The 25560-nt window shown below is 34.1% G+C and overlaps 3 protein-coding genes and 1 pseudogene across 3 annotated transcripts; 3 read left to right on the top strand and 1 right to left on the bottom strand.

The window, feature by feature from the left end:
* The first annotated feature begins 295 nt into the window (after window positions 1-295).
* LOC129896157 (phosphoribosylglycinamide formyltransferase, chloroplastic) lies at window positions 296-6654 on the top strand. Its single transcript, XM_055971998.1, has 5 exons — window positions 296-817; window positions 2385-2496; window positions 3601-3777; window positions 5495-5621; window positions 6281-6654. The coding sequence occupies exons 1-5, from the start codon at window positions 430-432 to the stop codon at window positions 6392-6394; spliced, it is 918 nt and encodes a 305-aa protein (XP_055827973.1). The 5' UTR covers window positions 296-429; the 3' UTR covers window positions 6395-6654.
* A 965-nt stretch (window positions 6655-7619) lies between these two features.
* LOC129896150 (60S ribosomal protein L6-like) lies at window positions 7620-9574 on the top strand. The gene is made up of 2 exons (XM_055971986.1): window positions 7620-8207; window positions 9289-9574. Exons 1-2 carry the CDS (start codon window positions 7674-7676, stop codon window positions 9442-9444), a joined length of 690 nt encoding a protein of 229 aa, XP_055827961.1. The 5' UTR covers window positions 7620-7673; the 3' UTR covers window positions 9445-9574.
* A 141-nt stretch (window positions 9575-9715) lies between these two features.
* LOC129904064 (small nucleolar RNA snoR109) lies at window positions 9716-9810 on the top strand (annotated as a pseudogene).
* Window positions 9811-12056: 2246 nt separating this feature from the next.
* On the bottom strand, window positions 12057-13630 carry LOC129885825 (uncharacterized). The gene is made up of 2 exons (XM_055960266.1): window positions 13082-13630; window positions 12057-12933 (listed from the first exon to the last, which is right to left on the bottom strand). The coding sequence occupies exons 1-2, from the start codon at window positions 13491-13493 to the stop codon at window positions 12431-12433; spliced, it is 915 nt and encodes a 304-aa protein (XP_055816241.1). The 5' UTR covers window positions 13494-13630; the 3' UTR covers window positions 12057-12430.
* Between the last annotated feature and the right edge of the window lie 11930 nt (window positions 13631-25560).

Here is a 25560-nt window from a genome sequence, read left to right as displayed (position 1 = left end):
TAATATATTTTATCATTTATTATTAAATTATTTCTCGAGAATTTTTAACAAATCAATTAATTGACTATTTGAATATATTTTTTTTATTAATGAAAATTTTAATCCCCACATTATAATATTTTCCCCCAATTTTCAAAAATGAATAAATAAATCGTTTCTCCACAAAAATGTGAAATATGTTCTACTAACAATGTTTTTTACGCTATAGTAATTAATTGGTTACGATTATTTCTCAATTCTTCTCTCATATAATTGAAGAAGTATTTAGTTTTAGTTTGAAAAGATAAAAATAAAAAAATATGACAATTATATTTTGTTTGCAAATTTAATAAATAGAGAAAATTTCACCCTCCCTTAACTTCCCGGCCGCACCACTTCCCGTCTTCCATCCCACCTCCGCCGCCATCTTCGCCGTTCACCTCCGGTTCTATGGCAGCTCAAAAATTGTCTGTTGGACTTTCCTCCACCTTACCCACTTCACCAATCCAAAACCCAAAAACTTCATTTTTTCAAATTCTACAAAACCCATCTTCTTCTTCAAATAATCTTACCCTTAAAGGGGTTTTCTTGAAACCCCAGTTTTCTTTTTCTCCTAAGAATTTCCCCAGCAAGAAATTTTTCCAGTGTAGTAATTGTTTGCAAAGAATTGAAGCAGAAGCTATTACAGTTCCTGATATTGGTATGACTAAAGAACTTAGAAAGAAGAAGCTGGCAGTTTTTGTATCTGGTGGAGGTTCAAATTTCAGGTCAATTTATGAAGCTACACTTGAAGGGACTGTTCATGGAGAGGTAGCTGTTTTAGTTACCAATAAAAATGGTAGGGTGTTTTTTTGAAAGTTTTTTTTTTTCAGTTTATTTCAAGATTTATTTTTAGTTGGCTTTTGGTCCCTATCTATTTGAGATTTTGGTAAAGTTCTGAGCTTTGACTGATAATGAGATGAGGGTCTATCCAAAACAACCTCTCTACCCAACAAAGGTAGAGGTAAGGTTTGGGTACGCCTTGCCCTCCCTAGACAACACTGTTAGGTAGAGGTAAGGTTTGGCTAGGCCTTGCCCTCCCTAGACACCACGTGTGGTAGTACATTGGGTATGTTGTTGTTGTTCATAGGTGAAACATAATAGTTGAGATATTTATGCTGGAGCTAGGTTCGTCGGAAACTTATACGGGATATACAAGGTCAAGATTATTCTCATTTATATACAATATATATGTGGAATCCCCTTAGCTTCCTTCACGTATATTTACTTCTTTATATTTTGCATGGCCTTATGCAAAAATCCTAGCTCCTCCATTGGGTTGTTTGTTTTTTACAAGTGGTTTAGCCTTTCAGAGAGTACACATTTAGAAATTTAGAGAACTTCTAATACTTCCTACTTAATTTGCATTATATTGGCATGAGACGAGTTTATATGGAGTAACATCGTCAATGAGGATTCATATAGCCGATCTCAACTTGTTTGAGACTCAAGCATAATTGTTTTTGTTGTTATTTTTGTATTTCAAGATTATTTGTTGTTGGCTTTTGGTACCTGTCTATTTGAGGTTTTCATAAATCTCCGACCTTTAACAACTTATGTAGGTATTGGTGATACATATTAGTTGAGATTATGTTTTAGATGTTACCACTTTTATTGTAGGTCATATGATTTCTAGGAATGGTTTAGCCTTTGAGAGATTATACCTTTAGAAAATACAGAGAACTTCTTGTACGTCTTACGTAAATTACCATTATATTGGCATGAGATGAGTTTAAATGGAGTAACGTGGTCAATGAGGAATCATATAGCCGACCCAACTTGTTTGAGACTTGGGCATAATTGTTGTCCTCATTATTATTGTATTCCAAGATTATTGATTGTTGGATTGTAGGTCCCTGCCTATCTGAGATTTTGGTAAAGCTCTGAGCTTTGGAGAAACACTTGTAAATTCAGCCTATTTGTATTGCAACTGTCTTGATTAATTTTGCCAAGAGTGAAATTTCTATTCATCGTGTCCTTACGCCAGGCTTCATCTGTATTCCTTCTTTTGTTTCTTTCGTCCTGAAATTTTGTTAATCTTAGGTGTATTAACAGTTTGCATGTTGAAGCATGTGTGACTTTATAAATGAGTATGCTGTGTTGAAAATGAAATCACATCGGCAATTGATTTTTTCTTTCCCACTCATGATGAGAAGTTTCCATGATACAATATAAGCTTGATAATTTTTTGGCGGAAGCACTTGGAAATTTCAGAGATTTCTGTTTCGACTAAAGTTTCCAAAGCTTATATGTAAATTACTCCAAAGTTTCCACAGCTTTATACCTGAAGATATATGCGTATTCTATTGTCTTATCGTAGTTTTCACTCATCTTTTCATTTAGATTCTTTTTGTTTTGACATGCAGATTGTGGAGGTGCAAAGTATGCAAGGGAGCAAGACATCCCTGTTATTTTGTTTCCTAAAGCAAAGAATTCATCTGAGGGTTTATCGGAGGAGGATCTCGTGGGATCTCTAAGGTTTTTTCTTTTCTATCCATGTCTCTACTATTGATCTAACTGCTTTAGTAGTTAGTTTGTGCAAAAAAGATGCCGTCTTCCTTGAAATTAGGCTATAGCACAATCAGCTCCTCTTCTTCTATGTTTTTCCTTACCTTTTCTTCTGGAATTGTTAGCAGAAGAAAAATGGTATCTGAATAGAAGGAAATTTACTTGTACTGTTATCGTTTGCTGAGGATTTTGAATTTTGAGATATTTGAGCACAAAAGATAGATGTGGTTTAAGCTACGTTCTTTTCCTCAATATGGCAAAACTTTTGGTTTTCTTAAGCTTTCTTCTAGTTCCTGAATTCTTTTATGGCTTGCGTCCATTCGGGCTTCAATAGCAGCCCGGTTCACGAGCGAAGATGCCTCAAGAAACCATTTAACATTATTCAAGTTTTTCGAAGAGAATCCGGCACATCTATCAAGAATTCCTGTCTTTCTCAGTTGCATTTATTGTTATCACCTTATTTCACTGTTGTTCTTATGCTTTGCAGCAAACTATTTTAAAGTATTCACCTAATTTTGACATAAGTTGTAAATCGAAACTTTAAAGAGTTATTCTGTTAAACGCTTCTCATTTTGCTCACCTTTCTTTATTTTGGTCTTCCTTTTCATTTTGCCCTTGGTTTCTTCTACTTGGAGCGAAATGTCTATTACAGTAGAAATGGGAAAGTAAATGTGAACAAAAGCATGTAAACCATGATAAACATCTATATTTCTTGCTTATTTACTCTCTTCTGTGTGAATAAATACTTTTCATACTCATTAGTTATTTAAATGAGGATGTATAAATCATCTATAGGAGGGTTGGAGGGGTCATTTGGTATGAGGGATAAGGGACAATAATCCTGGGATAAAATGCAGTATTATTTTATCTTGCGTTTGGTTGTGGGTATTAATTAATCCCGGGATTATTTATCTCATTATTTGTAGTACAATGTGGGATAACTTCGTCTATCCCATCCCCCATACCAAACGACCCGTTAGTGTATGACATGAATAATCTTAGTTGTCTCCATTGTTTACTGAAGTTATTTCTTCATATTCTTCAGCGTTTTATTAAACTAACTTTTGTTTACAGAACCTACAATATTGACTTCATTCTTTTAGCTGGGTACTTAAAGCTTATTCCTACTGAGTTGGTCCAAGCATTTCCAAGATCGATATTTAATATTCATCCGTCACTTCTTCCAGCTTTTGGAGGCAAAGGCTACTATGGCATAAAGGTGCATAAAGCAGTCATAGCTTCTGGAGCTAGGTATGTATGTGTTCTATCAAAATGGAATTATTTTCGTTAATCAAGTATCTCGCTGCTCCTTCCTCTTTGATTTTTCAGTTGTTCTTAACTTCAAACATATAGATACTTTGCCATGATATGTAGAAAGTAAAAAACACTGTCATGTGGACTGAAAGAGTCAAGCGCCATTTTCTATCCTTTGTCTTTAAAGTATCACGTGTTATTTATCTGTGCAATGATGAGGATTATACTGTGCTATAAATCTGGCCCTTATGGGACTGCCTTTATTGTAAAGCGAAAGAGGTTGGGTTGACGGAACCTTTCAGTTTCATGAGCTTGAGCTTTCAGTAACAGCCAATGATTCCTTTATTCTTTTTGCCAAATTGGGTTATAAGTAGAACAGTCAATTTCTGTTGCGTTTTTTGGGTAATGGCCAACTGTAACCTTATTTAAGTTTCTCTTCTTCTATGCCCTTTAAAACTTTTAATTAAGAAGCTTCCCTACTCCTATGCAACATAAAAAGTTATATTAAGTCATTCCCTGTTAATTACTAGACAGTCATCATATGGTTCTCTTAATTGAGACTAATCCAATATGTTAGGCGTAAGTGGGATGCATTTCTATTTTTCTGATCTGAAGTATGCATCAACTGTACCATATTATAAAGCGTGTCTGTATAGTTGGACTTATTATTTCCATTGATGATTCTGAGTTGTTTACAGAGGCAGGTTCAGGTTCAGGTTTTAGGGTTAACAGGTCGGGTACTTTAGACAAACACAGATACAATTTTTTTTTTAAAACTTTCAGTTATACATTTATATAATTCAATCCGGAAGCAGCTACACTGCTGCTCATAAAGTCGGTCATTGAAGACACTTAAATAACGAGATGTTAGAAGCTGGTTGTTCTTATCTTTTCCCTTTGATCAATTAATATGTCGCCTGGGGAGTGAACTCCTGTAATCCAATAGAGATCATTCAATGCAAGTGGCACACTTTAGTTTTCATCGGAAATACAAATAAGTACAATACCACTAGGTCATTCTTGTAACTGCTGCATAAGGGGAATGAGGTCGTGAGATAAATTTGTATTCACTATTGGGAAACGCAAGCCTAAAGAGGGCATGAATTTCCTGTCCAAGAGTGATTGCACATGCAGCATTAGCTGTTTTGGTTTTGCCACAAAACCAAAGCACGTTAGATAGTTTCTAAACAAGAAATAGTACTCCCGTTCAGCTTGTGAATTGCAAATTGAGTGCTTAGTTGAAGACTTAAATACTCAATGTGACTTGTGTTTTCTCTATAGTTAAAACCAACAAGTATCATGATAGAGAAATGTGATCGATGAACATTTTTTAGATCATATCCGATAATGTAGCATCTTTTTCTTGAAATGTTGAGGATTCAGATTCTTCAAGAAAACCAATTCTATTTTGCTAGTTTTTACTATGAAGATTTGTATTCACATTTTGGGTTGAAAGTCCTTACTCCATTATCTTTGAATTCCCAGAAATTATCTGTTTACTTGACTGTTTCATGCCGATATTGTTACCTGTGACTTAGTTGCTGCATAATTTCAGTTCATCCTCTCCGCCTTTCAAAAATATTAAGCACCTAACCTTGATTTTAGTAGCTGCATTTGGGACAGGTTTAGTTTTTTCCGTCCACTGCTTTGAATCCTCATTTTAGCTCCAAACATAAGTAATTCAGTTTATCTGTCTGTTATTTGCTATCTGTAGGTATTCTGGTCCAACGATCCATTATGTTGATGAGCATTATGACACTGGACGTATTCTTGCTCAAGAAGTCGTGCCCGTACTGGCTAATGACACAGCAGAAACACTTGCAGCAAGGGTTCTTCAAGAGGTCATGAATTTCTTTTTAACATTTCTTGTTATGAGTGTGTATTTGTTGTCGCCATCAATTTGACTCTTCATGGTGCACGTATAAAGTAAACATCTAGGTTTTCCCCATGTTTCTGCATCATTAACTTACGTTCCAGAACCAGTCCTGCAAAAACATGTATGGGTTAAGGAAAAGGATAAGCTGAATATTGGGTAGCTGTTGTTAAACCTGGGCGAATAAGCCGACAAGGAATTTCATGATTAACCAGCCGCTTTGATCCCTTGGAACAACTCGATGAATTTAGTAGATCATTTTAGGAGGCCCTAATGACTATAGATCGAACCTATCCATTTTTTTTGGTATGATGGTTTTTTGGCTGCAAGTTCTTTTCAATCTATGTATCTGTTCAACAAATGAGTAGCATTATTGTTTATCAACATGTATGGTCTTAGATTTATAACCCGTGTTACCTATCTCTCTATCCTTTTTCCCTGTCAAGTGTTTCCTGAAGGCATGATATCAACACTCCTCCTTTTCAGGGTATCGGGTATCCACTTATTCCATCCACGTACCTGTCAAAGTGCCTATGTTCCATCGAATCTAACTCTCTTGTTGTTATTGCTTGTCCATTCCTCTCTTTTTTCGCTGCAATCTTTGCACTCACATTCTTCCTTTAACAGGAGCATAAACTTTACGTAGAAGTAGCTGCAGCGTTATGTGAAGAGAGAATCGTATGGCGCCAAGATGGTGTCCCTCTCATCCGGAGCAAAGAAGACCCCAGTCAGTACAAGTAGAAACGAAGCAAGAGGGTAGCAACTCCGCGGGTAGAATTATCGTTACTGAGCTCTCTGTTGATACTAACATAGTTTTGGTACATATGCCTCGTGGAAGGCTTACCAACGTGCTTGATTGTTCAATTGACCATTATACCATAGAAAATTCGACGTTCTTCATGATGTAGACGAATATTGTACGTCTATAACTTTTGTACCAATATGTTTTGACTTCTTATGTTTTTTAATCTATGAAAGAAATAGCTTGTTGTTTATTGACATTTGCTGGATGTTATGAAGATATTATGTTCTATGTTTCTCATATTATTCATCCCATACTTCTGAGACGGTTAAGCGGACGTTGGAAACCGAACGAATGAATGCAAAATATGTGTCTTTTATACGTTTAACCAATCATAATTAAGTAATGGTATATATTTTCACTTCGATTTTAATTGTTAAAGTTCAATTGCTTGGCGGAGTGCGACATTTGCCCCCTATATTGACATATAGTATTTAGGCAATGTTTCAGATGACCGTAACTAATACTTACATTAAATTTGACTGTATACATCACATTTCTTCTTCGATCCTCCTAGCATGGATACTTTGTGCACTAGACCGCTCTACCCTTATTGTGGATTCTACTCTTTGCTCCAGATACTCCAACACACTCTACCCCACCCCTATCCTATAGTCCCATTTCCCCCTGTCCCACACCCTCTACTGTGTTTGCCTAAAGCACATACAATTATTTTTGAGATAATGTTTTTTCCTTACTTGTCAAACATGAAAAAACAAAGGGAAAAAGGTCTGATATAGTTATCAACTTTGCGATTTAGAGCTGATATACCCTTCTTTATCAAAGCGACCCACATATAGCCTTGCCGTCGTACAAATGGTTCAGATTTACCCTTATCATTACACAAATGACCTAAATATACCCTTTTCATCTAATGAAAGTGAAAAAAATGGTCATTTATGTATCGATAGGGATATATATGAACCACTTTTGTAACGAAAGGTATATCAGCTCTATATCGCAAAGTTGAGAGATATATGAGACCCTTCATAAAATGATCACTTATTTTCCATCCTACCAAATACACCCTTTATTCCTTATCAATCGAATCTGGCCCATATAAGATATTGGGCTCTTACTCCCTATAGGCCCACATAAACGGCCCAAAATCTCAGTCACTCTCTTACAAACCTTCACTAACTCCATATATAAATCAAGCTTCTAGGGTTAGGGTTTCTATTCAATCAGCAAAAAATTGCAAAGTAGAAACTTCCAGCAATGGCCGCCAAGAAGACTGCCCGGAATCCAGAGCTGATTCGTGGAGTAGGAAAGTTTTCCCGTTCCAAGATGTACCACAAGAAGGGTCTTTGGGCCATCAAGAAGAAGAACGGCGGCTCTTTGCCCGTTCACTCAAAAAAGCCCGCCGTAGCTCCGGCGGCTGAGAAACCCCCAAAATTCTACCCCGCCGATGACGTGAAGAAACCCCTTGTTAACAAACACAAACCAAAACCCACAAAGCTTAGGGCAAGTATTACACCTGGTACTGTTTTGATTATCCTTGCTGGTAGGTTTAAGGGTAAAAGAGTTGTGTTTTTGAAGCAGCTTGTTTCTGGTTTGCTTCTTGTTACTGGTCCATTTAAACTTAATGGAGTTCCTTTAAGGCGTGTGAATCAAGCTTATGTTATTGGTACCTCAACAAAGGTGGATATTTCTGGAGTGAGTGTTGATAAGATTGATGATAAGTACTTTGCTAAACAAGCTGAGAAGAAGCAGAAGAAGGGAGAAGGAGAGTTTTTTGAAGAAAAGAAAGAGGTTTGCTTTCTTATTTTTGCTCACTTTCTCTTAATGGTTGAATCTGTTCTTCATTTTGTGGTCAATGAATGGATCTTTTTGTTTAGTATATGCTTATGGATTGGATCATTTGTTCATTTTATGCTTAAAAGATAAGATCTTTTTGTTAATTGTATAATTATGATTAGGCAGTGGATTATTTTTTTGGTGAAATGTTTTGATCTCTTATGCTGACCTTAGATGATTTTAAATGGAGAATCATGGTCAGTGAGGATTCATAGGTGAGAAGTTATGTCTCATTATGTGATGAGATAGCTGAAAATGGAAATTAACAAATTTCACTTTTTACCAACATCTACAACAGTGACAATTTTATTATTGAAACTTGCTTGAACATGAATAACCTCCTTTGGTAATGGAGAAACATGATTAGTGATTATTCATAGGTATGAAGTTGTCTCATTATGTGATGAGAAAGGTGAGAATGAAAATTAGCAAATCTCACATTTATGCAGACTGTTCCCGTACTTGTGTAAAAGTTATTATTCTATTACTGAAACATGAATAACCTCCTTGGTAATGGAGAACCAAAGTTAGCAGGGGCAGAGTGAGTAGCCCGCATGCGGGGAATGCAGTAGATTTGTGTTAATAAATTCACTTAACATGCACAAATATTAAATTTAGAATCCAGTTATTGTCAATTAAAATCGTGATTGTAAAATTTAGAACCCATAAAGTTGAAATCCTAACTTCGCGCTCTTATGATTCGTAAGTTGTGTCTCATTCATGTAATGAGAAAGTTGAGAATGAAAATTAAGCAAATTTCACAGCTACATTGTTACTTCTGCAACTCTGACAATGGTATTATTGTGATTTGCTTGAACATGAATAACTTCCTTTGGTAATGGAGAAACATGGTTAGTGGGTATTCATAGGTAAGAAGTTATGTCTCATTCATGTCATGAGAAAGCTGAGAATGAAAATTAGCAAATTTCACATCTATGGAAGATTCTGTGCCAGTAATTCAATACTAGGAGCATTATTTAAACATGCTTGAGCATGAATGACTCCCTTTTGATCTTTTCTATTTGGTATTATGTAGGAGAAGAATGTGCTTCCTCAGGAGAAGAAGGATGACCAGAAGGCTGTTGATGCAGCATTGATCAAGGCCATCGAGTCTGTTCCTGAATTGAAGGCTTACTTGTCTGCTAGGTTCTCGCTCAAGTCGGGCATGAAACCCCATGAGCTTGTCTTTTAGACCAGATAATTAAACTACTTTTGATGAAATTGATTTTGTTAGATCTATTTTGTTTTATGTTCTGTTTCAGACCTGCATTTAGTCGTTGTATTGAAGATTTTGTTGGTTATAAACATCTTAAGTTGAAATATGCAATGTGAGATTTGCTCTTCTTTTATCATAGTATTTTGTTATAAAGGTACAAATGCTTGAGAGCTCATTGGTTAGTTAATTGAAAGCTACATGTACCAAGAGAAGGGTGAAATTTAGTTCCCTTGATCTTGATTGCCTCTGGCTGTAGCAATACAAATAGATTTTTATCTGAGAAGTTAACTGGCCGGTTGTTGTTCTCCGTCAGCATATCTGCTTACCGAACTTCTTACATATTGCATGATATTCGTGATTCATGCCTTTTCTACCTGTTGTACTTTGTCAGCATATCTGCCTACTGCACCTCTTACATATTTGTGTTCTGTGTACTTATTTGGCTGTTGAATGAGAAGGGGAGAAGATGGAAATGGCATAAGAGTTGGCCTTTCTAAGAGACCCTTGTCTTAAATCAATTCATCTATGCACTTTCCAGGCTCACTGCCTTGGTTCCCGGCAGTTTGCGTATATTGGTGCTTACAACACAAACAATATACAGTTTTTTGCCTTTCTAAGTTTTTCAATAGTCTGACTGGTGTATTCATAAAGTTACCTTTAATGTAGACAAGCACCCTGAAAACTTTATATATGTCAAATTATGTCAATTTCAAACTTATCTTTGCTGGAAAATATAAGTTTTTGCTGTAAAAATCAATTTTTCAGTCAGCTTTGGCTTAATTTTTCGTACCAACTTAGGATTCCGAGAAGAGAGACCTGGAGTTGGAGAAGGCAAATAGAAACTTGTTATTGCCCCCTTTTCTTATATTGTTGAAAGACATTCTATTCTTCATGTCAAATTGAAATACAACAGATGGTGTTTTGCATTCTAAAGGAAATGTTTCCATATCTCTAAAGGGTTCGACTTATTATTAGTGACAATTCTTTATCTACTAATTTAGCCTTGTATTTTTCAATCGAGCCACCTGTTTTATGGTTAAACAAATCTGATAGTTTTAAGTGCTTTATGTACTGTTTATCGCTTGAATAGGGTTCCATTTCCTAGAGAGATTTGAACCTATGGTTGGACCTGCCACTGACCTGCAGGGTGGTTGGCCGGGTTAGCATTCCTCGTAGTTGTCACTCAAAAAAGATGCACTAGGCTACCAACGCCTAACTTTGTCAATCCCAAATTTTATATCGAGATAAGCCACCTAATCCTTTCGACCAAACAACCCCTTAATGTTTTGGTTGCATTTCTCTTTCTCCTTTTATCAACCTATTCCATATCAACACTAAAAAGCACCATCTTACGCCTCTTCTTTTTTATCTTTAATTGGAAGGAAAAAAAAGGGGAGGGAGGGGGGGGGGGGGGGGGCGATAATTCAAAAATCGTGTTATTTGACTTGGTCTTAATTGATAATTTTTTAATTTTGAACGTGCACAAGTAGACATTTGAATTCGTACAAAATTAAATTAATAAACACATGTATGTGCCCTACATATCACATAAGACGCGAACTGCCATGTTGGCTGCATGCATGTATCTTATTCAACGTTATACAAGTTCAAGGCTGTATTCATACAAACCTAAAGTTGGAGGGCATAGATATTAATTAAGTCTAAATTTTAGACACGTTTATATATTATGCCTAAAAAAGAGTTTCGTAGAGAAACATCAACATATTCTAAGCTTCAATTTTTTGCCGAACTATGTGTATTTTACAATACCAAAATTTGCGAAGTGGTGAAATTGTTTAAAGAGAATGCATAATTTTTTTTTTATTTTTTTTACAGTTTGGATATAATTATGATATGGACATTGTAACTGAATTTCAGTAGTTTTGACTCAAATTTTGTATTTATATTTGAAGATTTACTTAATATATATAAATAATTTATCAAGACATTAATAAACTATATTTTCTAGAATCCAAAATTAACCCATAATCTAATACTATTTGCAATTTTTGTGGTTAGACTTGTTTTAAATTTAGTCCTCGTGTAATGTCATCAGTGATCGAACTCTTCATTTACATGTTCTAATATATAATGTATCAAAATAATACCACTCCCTTCTCTTCTCCTAATTGTTTGTTATGCCTAAAAGACGCACAAAGCAATTCCTCTATGGAAAAATTGAAAATCATGTTGAAGTAAGTAGTAGCTTATAATAAATAGAAAGCTAGGCATTAGCGTCCCTTGCTCCATTGGACAAGACATGAATGGAAACTTGCACTTGTGACTATGGTTGGATTTTTCAAATGTATCTAATAACTTTGCTTGTGCTCGCAGCTAAAGTACCTCTCATACTATTATTAATTTATTTTGAAATAATCTTTTTTAGGAGCGCCTAGTATCTTGAAACCTCTTTGCTTCGAGACAGGAGTTGGAAAAAACACCCGCAAAAGAATCGTGTGGCATGGTGTAAATGATATATGCTCAAATTCAAGAAAAAAAAGAGAATAAGAACAATATATAATTTGGATATTGTCTGCTCAATATATAATGTGTAGTTCATGAAAACTAAATATATTGAGTCACAAACAAATAGTAACATACATATTTTTCTAAATATTCTCCATTACTTGATAAATACATAATAACTACATAAAAATTGCTATGCAATCTACTATATAAGTACTTAATAGAATTAAAACCCTCAACCTCAACTACTTGGAGATATATAATATTTTTTCCTCCAATAAACAATATATCTAATTTCCCACAATATATTCTTCACAATGTTATCTATTTATTTTTTTTCGATTTCCTACCAAGCATCTGACATCCGCATTGGGATCACACTAAAACATCTATATTGAGATCACACTAAATTTATCGTTTTCTAGCAAAGGCGAATCCATATCTAAGGCTCAAACTCGATATCTATGAGTAACAATCCACCACGATCTTCATGATATTATCCATTCAAAGTTGCAGCCAAATTTCCAATTTTAATGCCACTATTAGAAGCAATACTATTCTCTCTACAATAGAAAGAAATTGCTTGCATTGGCACAAATCCAACATTTCTCTTCTTTGAAAAAGAAGAAGAATCAAAACTACTCTTTTGATAATTGTTTTGTTCATTAGTTGTTCTCTTATAATAAGATCCAAACCATTTAGCTTCCATATAAGCAAGTTTTCTCCATGGTGGCACATAAATATCCATTTTCTTCATAGATTTCTTCATGGCTCTACTCATAATTTTCACCACTTGCTTTAATTCTTCCACTTTTCCAACAAAAACTTGAGGGAAATTTTCGAGCAACGAGGCGTAGCAAGGCGTTGCGCGAGCTATTTCAAATTCTCCGGCTAATGAAACCTCGATTATGTAGCGAGTAACACCCACGTTAATGTCGATATACTCGTAACTTCCTGACGTACGATTACCAGCTTTCTCCCATTTCGATTTGCACAATCCTATAAAATTACGCAAAAAAAGTTAGATATCTATTTAAATTTATATATATGCATCGATCTTAACATGTTATAACAAGTACAGGAGCTACGAATTTTGTCGATTTTAATTTATTGTTTAGCTACAGAATTTGTGAAAAAAAGTGCTTACCAGCATCGAAGCCTCGATCACGCAATCGAGTCATCAACCGTCGTTTAAACTCCGGCGAGCTCCGGTCATTTGCTTCTTCAGCAAGCAAAGCATTTTCCACAGCTTCAATAATACTTTTCTTCAAATCATCGCCCGAATTCTCATCGGAATTAAACAAATTCCTCAAATTCACCTTAATCTCCGATTCATCAAAGCAATTAGTATCAACATTTTCTTCAATCTCTTCTAATTTCTCATTAACAGTTACCTCTCCTTCTAAAAACGAATTCACGAGTCCCGATAAATCCATCAAGCTCTCCGTCGCTGCCGCTGGTGAGTGTTCACTGCCGCTGCTCTCGTAGATCCGCGCTTTCGCAACCTCATCAAACGGCGCATTTACTCTCTTAAACTTCACCGGTACGAATCTCGCCATTTTTTCCCGATCTCAATTTTTTCTTCTTCTTCTTCGGATTTTAAAGACGAATCGAATATTTATGAATCAGTTATGTCGCAATCATGAAGAAAAAATGTGCACAGAGAAAAATCACTTACCATTAATGGAGTTTTTTTCTTATGTAGAGTAATGATGAAGCCATTGTGTTGATAAAGTTGTACATATTTATAGAAGTGATTTTTTTTTATTAATATAAGTGTATTTTTTTTAGGTTAAGTGTAATATTCAAATAGATTCGAATTTTACACAGAACTTTGGGTTATAGTGAATGACGTAATGAATGTAGACATAATGTTCGATCAAGTTCGTAATTTAGCTAAGTTTTTTTCATTTTTGAGGTATAATCCAATAATAATATACCTTTTAATTTACATGAATGTTGAAATAAACTGTTTTCCGCATAAAAATAAAATATTCCTCAAGGTACACGTGGTTTGAGTTTTGGAATTTTTGTCGTTTTAACAAAGATGAATTAAAACAAATTTAAATTTAGGAGGAGTTTTCGTTAAGGAGAGTTTTAATAGAGATCAAATTTTAACATACTAAAGTTTGGGGAAATATAGTTGATAAAAAAAAATCTGAAAAATATATAAACCAACACACATTGAAAACTTAAAAAATCTTAAATTTCTGTGTTTGTGAGTTGAAAGCGCCAAAAATGATGATAGTCATGACGAAATAATTAGTATTGGTTACTAAGATTGTTTCGGATGGATACATCAAATTTCGGGTAGATTGAAGTCTGTCCAAAAAATCTATGGACTAACGACATACACCGAAAACCTAAACAATCTTGGGTTCTTTTTTTATAACCCTGAAATGCCAAAAGAATATCGTCGGTCATAACGGAATAATGAGTATTAATTACCAAGATTGTTTTGGATGGACACACCAAATTTAGGAAAAATCGAAGTCCACCAAATAAATTCCAAAAAATACACACAACAAAACTTAAAAAATCCTCAATTCCTTTTTTATAATTTTGAAACGTCAAAAAAATGTACCCAATCATGACAGAGTAGTAACTAGTAAGTATTAATAACCATAATTGTTTCGAATGGACACATCAAGTTTGGGGCAAAACGAAATCGATTTAATAAATTTTAAAAAATCAATGGACTAAAACACAACGTTGGAATTCCTATTTCTATGCGTTACTCAGATATATTGAAGGACTGTCAAGTAATTCTTTTTGGTTTAGTTATGTTTTTGTTATATTTACGTAAAATTGAGTAATTTTTTTTCCGCGAAAGATTGTCTTGTGATTCTCCGTGATATCTATTAAACCGACAAAATTAAATAATTATTTTGCTATAAAAATATTTTAGTGAATTTGTGTAATAAATAAAAGTTGCACGATCATTCTTAAAATTACACCAACGTATATTTATGATATTGATTTAGGAGCTAAAATTTATAGGCATCATTTCGAACATTTATTTAACGAATAATTCAGAATGCATTTTATTCTTTAATTAATTTCTTGAATTGAACATGTACGTATAATAGATTGATATGAACATCATAAGCTACTTCGTAATAAAATAAGTTGTTGTTGAGACATTCTTCTTGGTTCCTTTTTCATGCTAGAGCACGGAGAAAAAAGAAGAAGATCATATGGAGAATATCGATCGAATTGATTTATCTTTATATATAAGACTTCTAGATTATAAATCTCTATTATCTCTTTTCTATTGCAATTTTGTAGATTATTATATTATATTATTTTTGAACTTTTCATAAATAAAAAGATAAATTAAAAACGATATTTATTATGTCTATGACACCAAATAAAGTCCACTTTACTTACAATCATCATGTGAATCAACATTTTTTTTTTTTTTGTGAATCTACATTTTGCTTTTGCCATAAAGTACATGTCAAGTAATAGTAGTACATTTTTGACTGTTTAGTATTCACATAAAGTACATGTCAAGTAATAGTAGTACATTTTTGACTGTTTAGTATTCATGTGAATGATAAAAAATGACACCATAGGTATACATAGGTGTTTTCACTATTTAGTCAAGATTGATATGATTATGACTTAGAAAAGAACCAAGTTGAATATGTATTAATCAATTATTTATGTTTTCCTAGTTATTACATTTTGCAGATATTATTAAAACTATTGAGCATAAATGGATGGATGGAGCAAGAAGGCAATTTATGAGTTTGACCGAATACAGTAGGATTATTTTCAATTTTAATTTAGGTATAAAAGTTTACTAAATCTACGTATAAAACTCAATTATTAACCTTTAAAATTGTTGATGTTAAAATTCAAAACTCATAAAATTCAGATTCTAAGTTAATCTATTGAGTATTACTACTCATTTCATAACTTAAAATGACTACATACCCTCCAATCAAAGATGGGAAGCCAAAAGAGACCTATGCTCACCATATCGTTCCAAGCATTCGGGTCTAGAGAGTCAGTTATGATTTTACGTGAAGACAATAATTTTTTTACAATTTTTATTTATATAATAAGAAATTCACTAAATACTTCATTGTAAACCTAATTATATTAGTATATATTATAGTATATATGTAAAGTTGTTGAACAAACCTTATTAACTTTAAATTCTAAATACGTTCTGGTCGAAATAAGATAAGTTCATTTTGCACCAGTGTGTAGAGATGCGGAAAGTTGAAACCGCAATTCTTGTACTTAAATGACAATTAATTTATTTTTTCTTCACGTAATTTTGATATATAGACAAGTTCAATGAACATGAAATTACGTCTAGATACATTGAATCTCAAATGATGATAAAGATAAGCTCATTTTTCCATTTATATGTAGGTTCGTAATATAATGGGGATCCAAAAAAATATACACCTAATAAATAAATAAATATTTATGATTGCATATAACCTAATTTTAAAAAAGTTCAAAAGAATGAAGTGGAAAATGTGCAAGTACACAAGGGCTACAAAACACAAAAAAAGGGCAACTCGATGCATGTGAGAAGAGTCGTATTCATTGGCTTGGATTATTCGGCTTCCATGCCAGATTGTTCTTTATAGGAAACCTAACTTTCTTTGAACTCAACTCGTGTTTATTATATCAGTTGAACACTTCAACTTATAAAATAATTATTTATACATGACCTCTAAAATTCCATATCAGTATCGGGTATTTACGAGACACAGTGGAATGAGTTGGAATGTTCAGTTGTCAGTTGAGATCAAGTTGAGATGTTTGGATATGCATTCTCGAAGTTACAGTATTTACTTGACAGTTGAGATCAAGTTTGAGTGTCTGCTTATAATTTAAACCTTTAATTAAGGGAAATTTTGACATTTGGTCCTTCTCGTAATCCACCTTTCAATTTGGCAGTTTTCAACTTATGATAAGACTTAAGAGTATGCTGATGATTATGTTACAAGCATCAAAATTGTGTTGCCAGTGAAGTAAATCCTAAAGATGTTATAATATTGGTGTTGCCACTATTTATTGATTCGTAAATTAATAATCGTATTTCTTTGTTGTTGTAATTTTTATTCTAATACTATCTTCTTGTTTGATTATTATATGTTGATTCTTGTACTTTTTTTGTTTCTTTTTTTGGACTGCTTTGAATTATTTTACCTCGAGCCTATGATCTATTAAAAATCGAGTTCCTCAAGATTTAACGTGGATTTGTGGAAATCCAATGCGGAAAAAATCACGGACCATCCAAAACAATATTCACTATATGAAAAATTATTACAACCATATAATACACAATATTTCTCTTACACACTCAAATACCTAAAATACTATACTCAAGGGGATCTCCAAGAGAACTTATCATAAATCTCTCAATGGTAAAAAAAAATACTATACCATGTAATATTTGGTGTAGTTACAAACAATGGAACAAAGCTCCTTGAATAGCTAACATAAACTATTTTCACTTGCTATCCCACCAATGTGAATAACCAACATTTTTAACTGAATTTTTTTCCTTTCTTCTTTCAAATCAATCATCAACACCTGCCTCTGAAATAGAAGTAAGTTCTCCGAGTCAAATGAAATTGAAAAGACTTTTTTTATATTTCAAGGTGGCGTAGTAGAAAAGAAAGGGTCAATTACAAGAGGAAGGCGGAGGACAAAAGACGAGAGAGCAAGACCCAGGAGCGGCCGCCGACCAGCAACTTCCGTGCACAAATATAGATTCATTCCTCGTACATTGATTGAAGTTCAGAGTCAACCTTCCACACAAGGCAATCTTCTGCTATCGCCCTTTCTCTTTTTTAGAATGAGAAGTCGCACTTGAATAGGCATAAACGCCCTCTTGCTACCCATATGCCAAGGAACCGAGGGACCTTCTCGAGCACAAAATAGGTAATTGAGAGATAGAGGCATGATTCTTTCAATTCCGCATCCGGGGAAAGCAGCTTCCGCACTTATACTCGACTCTGGTATGCTGTTGTTGTCGAAAAAAGAAAACAAGGATTACTATATTAAGGGACTTTTATAGCTGTAGTAGTTACAGACACAATACATACGTTAGTAAAATTGATACTGATATTTACCCAATTTCTTTAATTCTATTTTCATATTTTAAATTTTAATTCAAATCTATCCAATTTAATACAAGAGTGTGGTTTATCAACCAAAACAATGAATATAACACCACATAATATATAGGGAAAAGAACACATATACCCTAAAAAGAAAAAGTATTTATCATTGAATATTCATTACTTTCATATCCCCTTTTATTTTAAAATGACATAAATTTTTTTTAAAATTCACATGCTGACATCAGCGCTTCCTATATGATACCGATAGGGTATCAATATACCGACGGAGTATCACAAAAAATATATTTTCTAATAATTTAGAGTTTAATAAATAAGATTGTGACTTTAATAATTTTTCTCTTAATTGTTTTATTTTTATTTCTTAAAAAAAAAGGTCAATCCTATATGATACATATAGGATATCAATATACTGATGAAATACACAGAGAATTAAGCTCATTCCTATATGATACCGATATGGTATCAATATACCGATGGAGTATCACAGAGAATTAATTCATAGCAGTGATGTTAACGTCATACGCGAAATAAGAAAAGAGAAGTGGTGTAAGAGAATAAATAGTTTGAATCATGGGTCCATTAAAGATAAATAATTTGGGTCGGATCCAATTTAAATAAATAGTTTCACAGTTAGATTTATTTTGAGTAGTTTTCCATATATATGCTTAAGTTGAGATACAATATATATCTTAATAAATGGGCCAAACTAATGAGTTGCCAATATGTGTTGGGCTGACTTGTCCATTAGATTGGATTGGATCCAAATTAGTCCATACCAATTTCTTTTGTTTTCTAAAACTGCGTTTCAACCAAACTATTACCTAATTATTTGGCTGAATATATACCGAGACATCTAAAATTGATATGACTTTTCATTTAGACATATAAATTTAAGGTGTTCATTTAGACTTACAGTATTTGAAATTTATATCAGTTAGATACTTTTTGCAGGCATGGCAAAAACAATATTATTTTTTTAGGCGCATCATAAGACTTTTTGTCTTTTAATGTGAATTTAAATTTAATCCGCCCTAATATAAATACCGAATAACAGATTGTTAACTATAGGAAAGTTAACAAGCCACCATGAATAAATAAGTTTGTTAGAGTTTGTTGTAGTTAGTTGAGATTAGAAACTAACTCTAAGTACTCTATAAATACATCATACTTGTACACATGTAAGTTGAAGTAGTTGAAAATCAGTGTAAAAGTGAGCAATGTAATAGCTTGGCTTCTTCCTCTTCTCCTTTGTCTGATTCTTCTTCTCTGTTATGTCTTTATACAAAGCTCCATTGATGGAGTTTTCATGGTATCAGAGCATTGGTGAGGTCTTAGACTAGATCAAGCAATAGAGTCTTAGAGTAGCGTGTTGCAGGTACTTAGATTCAAATCTGGAGAGTGTTTGAATCGCAGGTAAGTATCAAATCTGCATACTCATCTTTGAAGCAATTTCAATGGTGAATTTAGGTGAAGTTGCCTCCGGAACATTAGGTACTGAGAACTACTCAAAAACAGCTGCAATGAATGCAGCATTTGACTTCATAGCTCCAAATATTGATCACAATCATCCACTGTTTTTGCACCAAAATGATACTCCAGGTAGCTCTTTAATATCTCTTCAACTAATTGGTTCAGAAAACTATGCAATCTAGTGCAGATCTATGAGAATTGGACTGCTAGGTAAGAGTAAGCTTGGGTTTATTGATGACAGATTTCCTAAGTCTAAGTTTGGTCCTGAGTTCTCTGATGCATGGGAGAAGTGTAATGCTGTAATCTTTTTCTGGATTATAAATGTTGTTCGACCAGGATTACTAGGGACTATTACAGATTACTACACTAAACTCAAAGGGTTGTGGAATGAATATGACTTAATCATGCCTTGTCCAGGCTGCTCATGTCTTGAGTCTAAGAAATTTTAAGAGCATAATGAATACCAAAGGTTACTAGAGTTTCTAATGGGACTAAATGAAACTTGCTCTGCAGCAAGAGGTTAAATTCTAATGCAATCACCAATTCCTAATCTGAACAAAGCTTTTTCTCTTATCATAGATCATGGAAGTCAAAGAAACATAGCACATACTAGTTATGAAGGCTCATCTTTTCCTAAATTGATTGAAAGCACTGCACTGTTTAGTCAAAAAGGAGGGAATGGTCATAGTATTGGTAGTGGTAACTTTGGTCATCAACCTAGTGATGGTGGTGGTAATTCAAGTAGAAATCACTATGAGAATCAGTATAACCCTCAGAAATCACAGAAGTCTGTCATCACTTGTGAAGTCTGTGGTTACAGAGGTCATACTAAGGAACAATGTTTCAAAGTCAAAGGCTATCCAACTGTATGGAGGTCTAAGAAGAAAATTGGTAGTTCTACATCTAATTTTAGTTCTTTTGCTAACCAAGTTGCAGTTACTCAAAGTGCAAGCCTATCACACAATGGAGAAACCATTGCAACAAACATACCTTAAACATCATCACCTGCAGCTTTCTTCACACCTGATCAATATCAATAGATCATGCAGTTACTAGCCAAAGAAAGTGACACTGGTGGAGAGCACTCAGCTAAAGCAGCCAATGCCGGTAGAGTTCTATCTGCTTTAGTGTCCAAATATGTGAATAATGAGTGGATAGTTGATACAGGAGCTACTAACCACATGACACCCTAGTTTGCATTACTAGATAAGTGCACATCAGTGCCTAAGACTGTAAATATTCTTTTTCATTTCTGTTTTTGGCATTTGAAATACTTTTACTGATAAAATATAGGTACACTTCTACCCACAAAAAGTGTAGCATCAGTGTCTCATATTGGTAGAATAAAAGTTTTGGGGGATCAAGTTATTGAAAATGTGCTCTTTGTTCCTGAGTTCAAATGCAACTTGTTATCTGTATCAGATAACCAAGGATCATCAATATATGGCAGCATTTTTTCCTGACTTTTGTGTTTTCCAGGATCTCTACAATGGACAGGTCAAGGGGATTGGTAGAGAAGATAAATGGCTCTACATCCTCAATGAAGGTTTCAACTGTTTAGTTCCTACTCAAAGATCATGTAGTATAACTCAAACATCATCCACTAGTGTTTCTGTATGTGGTAATTCTGATTCCATTGCACTGTGGCGTATGAGGTTAGGATATGCTCTCGTTGATGTAATAAGGAGGTCATCTAGTCTTGCTGGTTTAGTTACCTCAGATCATTCTACATGTATTGTATGTCCATTAGATAAACAAATAAAATTTCCATTCCTGTAAGCACTCATACTTCAAAGACACTCTTTGACTTAGTGCATTGTGATGTTTGGGGTTCCATATAGGGTGTCTACTCATGATAGAATGAAGTACTTTGTTACTATAGTAGATGATTACTCTAGATTCACTTGGCTATTTCTTGTCACATCTAAATTTGATACAATAGTTGTGCTGAGACATTTCTTTGCTCAAGTTCACAACCTGTTTTCTATATGTGTCAAAGTATTTTGAACTGATGGTGGGATTGAATTTATGAGCATAACTTTTCAATCCATGTTGTAAAGTCTTGGTATATGTCATCAAAGCACATGTGTCTATACACCTTAGCAAAATGGTGTGGTGGAAATAAAGCACAAGACTATATTAGACAGGGCAAGAGCCTTAAGGTTTCAGGCATCTGTACCTTTAAAATTTTGGGGAGAATATGTTACCACTGCTGTCTATATTCTTAATAGACTTTTCTTTAAACTCCTGTCCTATAAGTCTCCTTTTGAGCTAGTGTATCAGTATCCTCCCTCCCTCTCTCATATCAAAACCGATGGTTGCCTGTGTTATGCTATTTGTCAACCATCAAAGATAAGTTCTCTCCAAGAGCCATACCTGTTGTTCTTATGGGCTACTCTATGTCTCAAAAAGGGTACCTTCTATATGATTTGCATTCTAAGTCCTTATTTGTAAACATGCATGTTGTGTTTAAAGAAGACATGTTTCCTTTCAAAGATTTCCAAACCTTATTCAATCCCATATTTCTAGTCTTAACTTTAGTACCACCTGATACTGAGTCATCTACCTCTAGTTTTCCTGATCCTCCATCTACTACTCCACTTGCACTTGAAGTATATTGTACTACTTTATCTCCTAATATGTCTCCTACAGCAGTTCCTATAAACTCTCAGATACCACTTGCACCTGCAGTACATTCCACTACTCCATCTCATAATATATCCCCTACAACAGTTCCTATAAATTCTCAGCCTCTAACATTCTCTACTCTTATTCCTTCTAGGAAGTCTTTTCGATCATCCAAACCACCTATCTGGCTTCGGGACTTTATCACTCAGCCCAAAATCTACTCTTGTTTATTTCCAATATCTGACTATGTTAACTACAGTCATCTTTCTCCTGCTTATAACTCTTGTATCAAGGCATATTTAGCTATCTCAGAGCCTTTTTCTTATAAAGAAATTTCTCTTGACCCTAAGTGGATCCAGGCAATGCAGCTGGAAATAGATGTCTTGGTGGACAACAAGACTTGGATTATAGTAGATCTTCCACCCGATAAGAAGCTTATTGGCTGCAGATAGATCTACAAAGTCAAGTACAAGTCTACGAGGAAGTAGAGAGGTACAAGGCCAGATTAGTGGCTAAGGGATATAGTCAACAAGAGGGACTAGATTATGGTGAGACTTTTAGCCCTGTGGCTAAGATGGTAACTCTGAGGTGAGTTGTTGCTCTTGTTGCATCATAGAGTTAGGTGATATATCAAATGGATATCCACAATGCTTTCTTCAATGGTGATTTATTAGAAGATGTGTATATGACCATTCCTTCTTGGTTTTCTAGACATGGGGAGAGATCTAAAGTTTGCAAACTTCATAAGTCTCTATATGGTCTCAAACAAGCACTAAGGCAGTAGAACTTCAAGCTAACACAGTCCTTGATTCAGTTGGGATTCCATCAGAGTCATTATGACTACTCACTCTTTACTAGACATGCTGAGGATGATATACTCATTGTGTTGGTCTATGTAGATGATTTTTTGATCACTAGTAGTAATCAATCTATCATCAGTGACACAAGAAAAGATTTACAAAAACAATTCAAGATAAAGGATCTGGGAGAGCTTAAATTCTTCCTAGGGATTGAATGTGCTAGATCAAGCAAAGGGATTCATATGTCTCAAACGAAGTATGCTCTTGAATTGATAGTTGAATGTGGTCTAGGGGGAGCTAAGCCTGCAGGAACTCCACTAGAAAAGAATCAGAAGTTGGCATCTGTACAATATGATGAGTGTATTAAAAGTAATGAGGGACATGATGATCACAAGCTACAGGATTCTAGCAGATACCAAGCACTAGTAAAAAGAATTTTATATTTGAAAATGACTAGGCCTGATTTAGCTTTCTCAGTTCAGGTCCTAAGTTAGTACACGCATTTTCCCAAAGAGTCTCATATGAAAGCATCATTGAGAGTAGTTAGATACATAAAAGAAGCTCCTAGACTTGGATTATTGATGCCAGCAGAAGACCCCAACAAGCTTCTTACTTACTGTAACTCAGATTAGGTTGGCTGCTTAGAGATAAGAAGATCTGTAACTGGCTACTTAGTTAAGTTTGGTGGAGCCTTAATATCCTGAAAGGCAAAGAAGAAAGAGACTGTGTCCAGAAGCTCAGCTAAAGCTGAGTTCAGAAGTATGACCAATTGTGCAACTGAAATTACATGGCTAGTAGGGCTATTTGAAGAGATTGGTGTACACATTGAGCTGCCAATAATCATGGTGTGTGATAGTAAAACAACAATTTAGATTCCGACGAATACTATCTTCCATGAGAGGACTAAACACATAGACATTGATTGTCACTTTGTAAGAGAGAAAATCAACCAAGGAATGCTGAAAACAGAATTCACACGCATCAAGAATCAATTAGCAAACTTGCTCACAAAGAGTCTTAGCAAGGCTCAACATCAGTTGTTGTTGAATGAGCTTGGAGTTATGAACTTGTTCAAACCATGAGCTTGAGGGGGAGTGTTAACCATAGGAAAGTTAACAAGCTACCATGATTAAATAAGTTTGTTAGAGTTCGTTATGAGTTTGTTAAAAGTTTGTTGTAGTTAGTTGAGATTAGAAACTAACTCTAAGTACTCTATAAATACATCATACTTGTACATATGTAAGTTGAAGTAGTTGAAAATCAGTGTAAAAGTGAGCAATGTAATAGCTTGGCTTCTTCCTCTTCTCCTTCGTCTGATTCTTCTTCTCTGTTATGTCTTTATACAAAGCTCCATTGATGAAGTTTTCATAGATAAATTAAGAAACTTTTTAATAAAAAACATGTGACCAACTTTTTCTTTTGTTTGTGAATCGTGATATGAGAACCTGCATAAAATATTGGGGAATCCTACCCTTTCAACTACAATTTAAGTTTCTTATTCTTTGCTTGAACCACAAATATTACGGTTTATATACTACAATAACGTATTTAATGAAATCTCACATGTATAAGTAAAATATGGATTGTGGAGAGATTGTAGAGTACATGCAAATCTTGGTTTTACTTCATAAAGGTAGAATAATTAATTCCGAAAGAATTTCAACTAAAATCTTACTCTGATCTCGTGAAGATAGATACCTTATTCTAAAAAAAAACCTCAGTGTAAGTGTGTAAAAACGTCTCCCAAAAATAAGGGACCATTTTCTATCAGTTCAAACTTGTTAAATTATGATTTTCACCTATGAGCTTTTCGATGTTATTTAAAATCATACTATTATATTACATAATATGTTCTTGAAAAGATCAATTGCCTTCTGTTAATCGATAGGAGATATCAATTGATTGGGTTCATATAATCACATTTATTATGCCACTGTCTAATTTTTTTTAAAAAATAATTACGTTTTATTTAAGTCAAATTTTCGATATGTGAGTCATAGCTAGTTTAAAATGTTTAGCTTACAAACTCTTACATAGGTAATATAATCTATTTATTTGGTAACAGTAATATTGTTTGTAATTAAAGCTGGTAAACACTAGTTAGGAGAATTAGGGAATCGGAAAAAACCCTAGCAAGACGGATTAATTTATGTTTTTATAGTCTAAAACCCTAGCCGTCATATTAATGTAAGAATTCACCGTCTTTTCAATACTCATAATGGTTATTTATACATTATAAGTAGGATTTAGAAGGATGATACGTTAATGAGCTCACAAAATAATTAATGCCATATATAATCAGATCAGACCCAATAGCTTTTTCCAACAAATACAATTTTGTGAGCAAAAATATACTAGATAAAAATTCAATTTATCGGAAACAGTCTCTATACCCCATGAAGGTAGAAGTAAGGAGTATATACATTTTACTCTCTTCAAACTCCATTTGTGGGATTACATCACGGCCCAAAGCTCCCCCCTCCCTCGTCATGATCAACCCAATTGCTAATTCTCTCTTTCTAATTATTTCGCAAAAAAAAAAATCGATAATTGTGATGATGCACCAAGTACAACACTCATCTTTCTACATTTATTATTACATAAAATTA

This window comes from Solanum dulcamara, chromosome 1 (assembly GCF_947179165.1).
Source record: "Solanum dulcamara chromosome 1, daSolDulc1.2, whole genome shotgun sequence".
Lineage (NCBI taxonomy): Eukaryota > Viridiplantae > Streptophyta > Magnoliopsida > Solanales > Solanaceae > Solanum > Solanum dulcamara.
Note: the sequence above shows the minus strand (reverse complement) of the source record. Positions and strands in the feature narration are given on the sequence as shown.

Coding starts and splice junctions, on each gene's coding strand:
- LOC129896157 (XM_055971998.1), top strand. CDS start 430: ATGGCAGCTCAAAAATTGTCTGTTGGACTTTCCTCCACCTTACCCACT. Junction 2,497..3,600: donor GATCTCGTGGGATCTCTAAG/GTTTTTTCTTTT, acceptor TTTTGTTTACAG/AACCTACAATATTGACTTCA. Junction 3,778..5,494: donor GTCATAGCTTCTGGAGCTAG/GTATGTATGTGT, acceptor TGCTATCTGTAG/GTATTCTGGTCCAACGATCC.
- LOC129885825 (XM_055960266.1), bottom strand. CDS start 13,493: ATGGCGAGATTCGTACCGGTGAAGTTTAAGAGAGTAAATGCGCCGTTT. Junction 12,934..13,081: donor TGATCGAGGCTTCGATGCTG/GTAAGCACTTTT, acceptor GTAATTTTATAG/GATTGTGCAAATCGAAATGG.
- LOC129896150 (XM_055971986.1), top strand. CDS start 7,674: ATGGCCGCCAAGAAGACTGCCCGGAATCCAGAGCTGATTCGTGGAGTA. Junction 8,208..9,288: donor TTTTTGAAGAAAAGAAAGAG/GTTTGCTTTCTT, acceptor GGTATTATGTAG/GAGAAGAATGTGCTTCCTCA.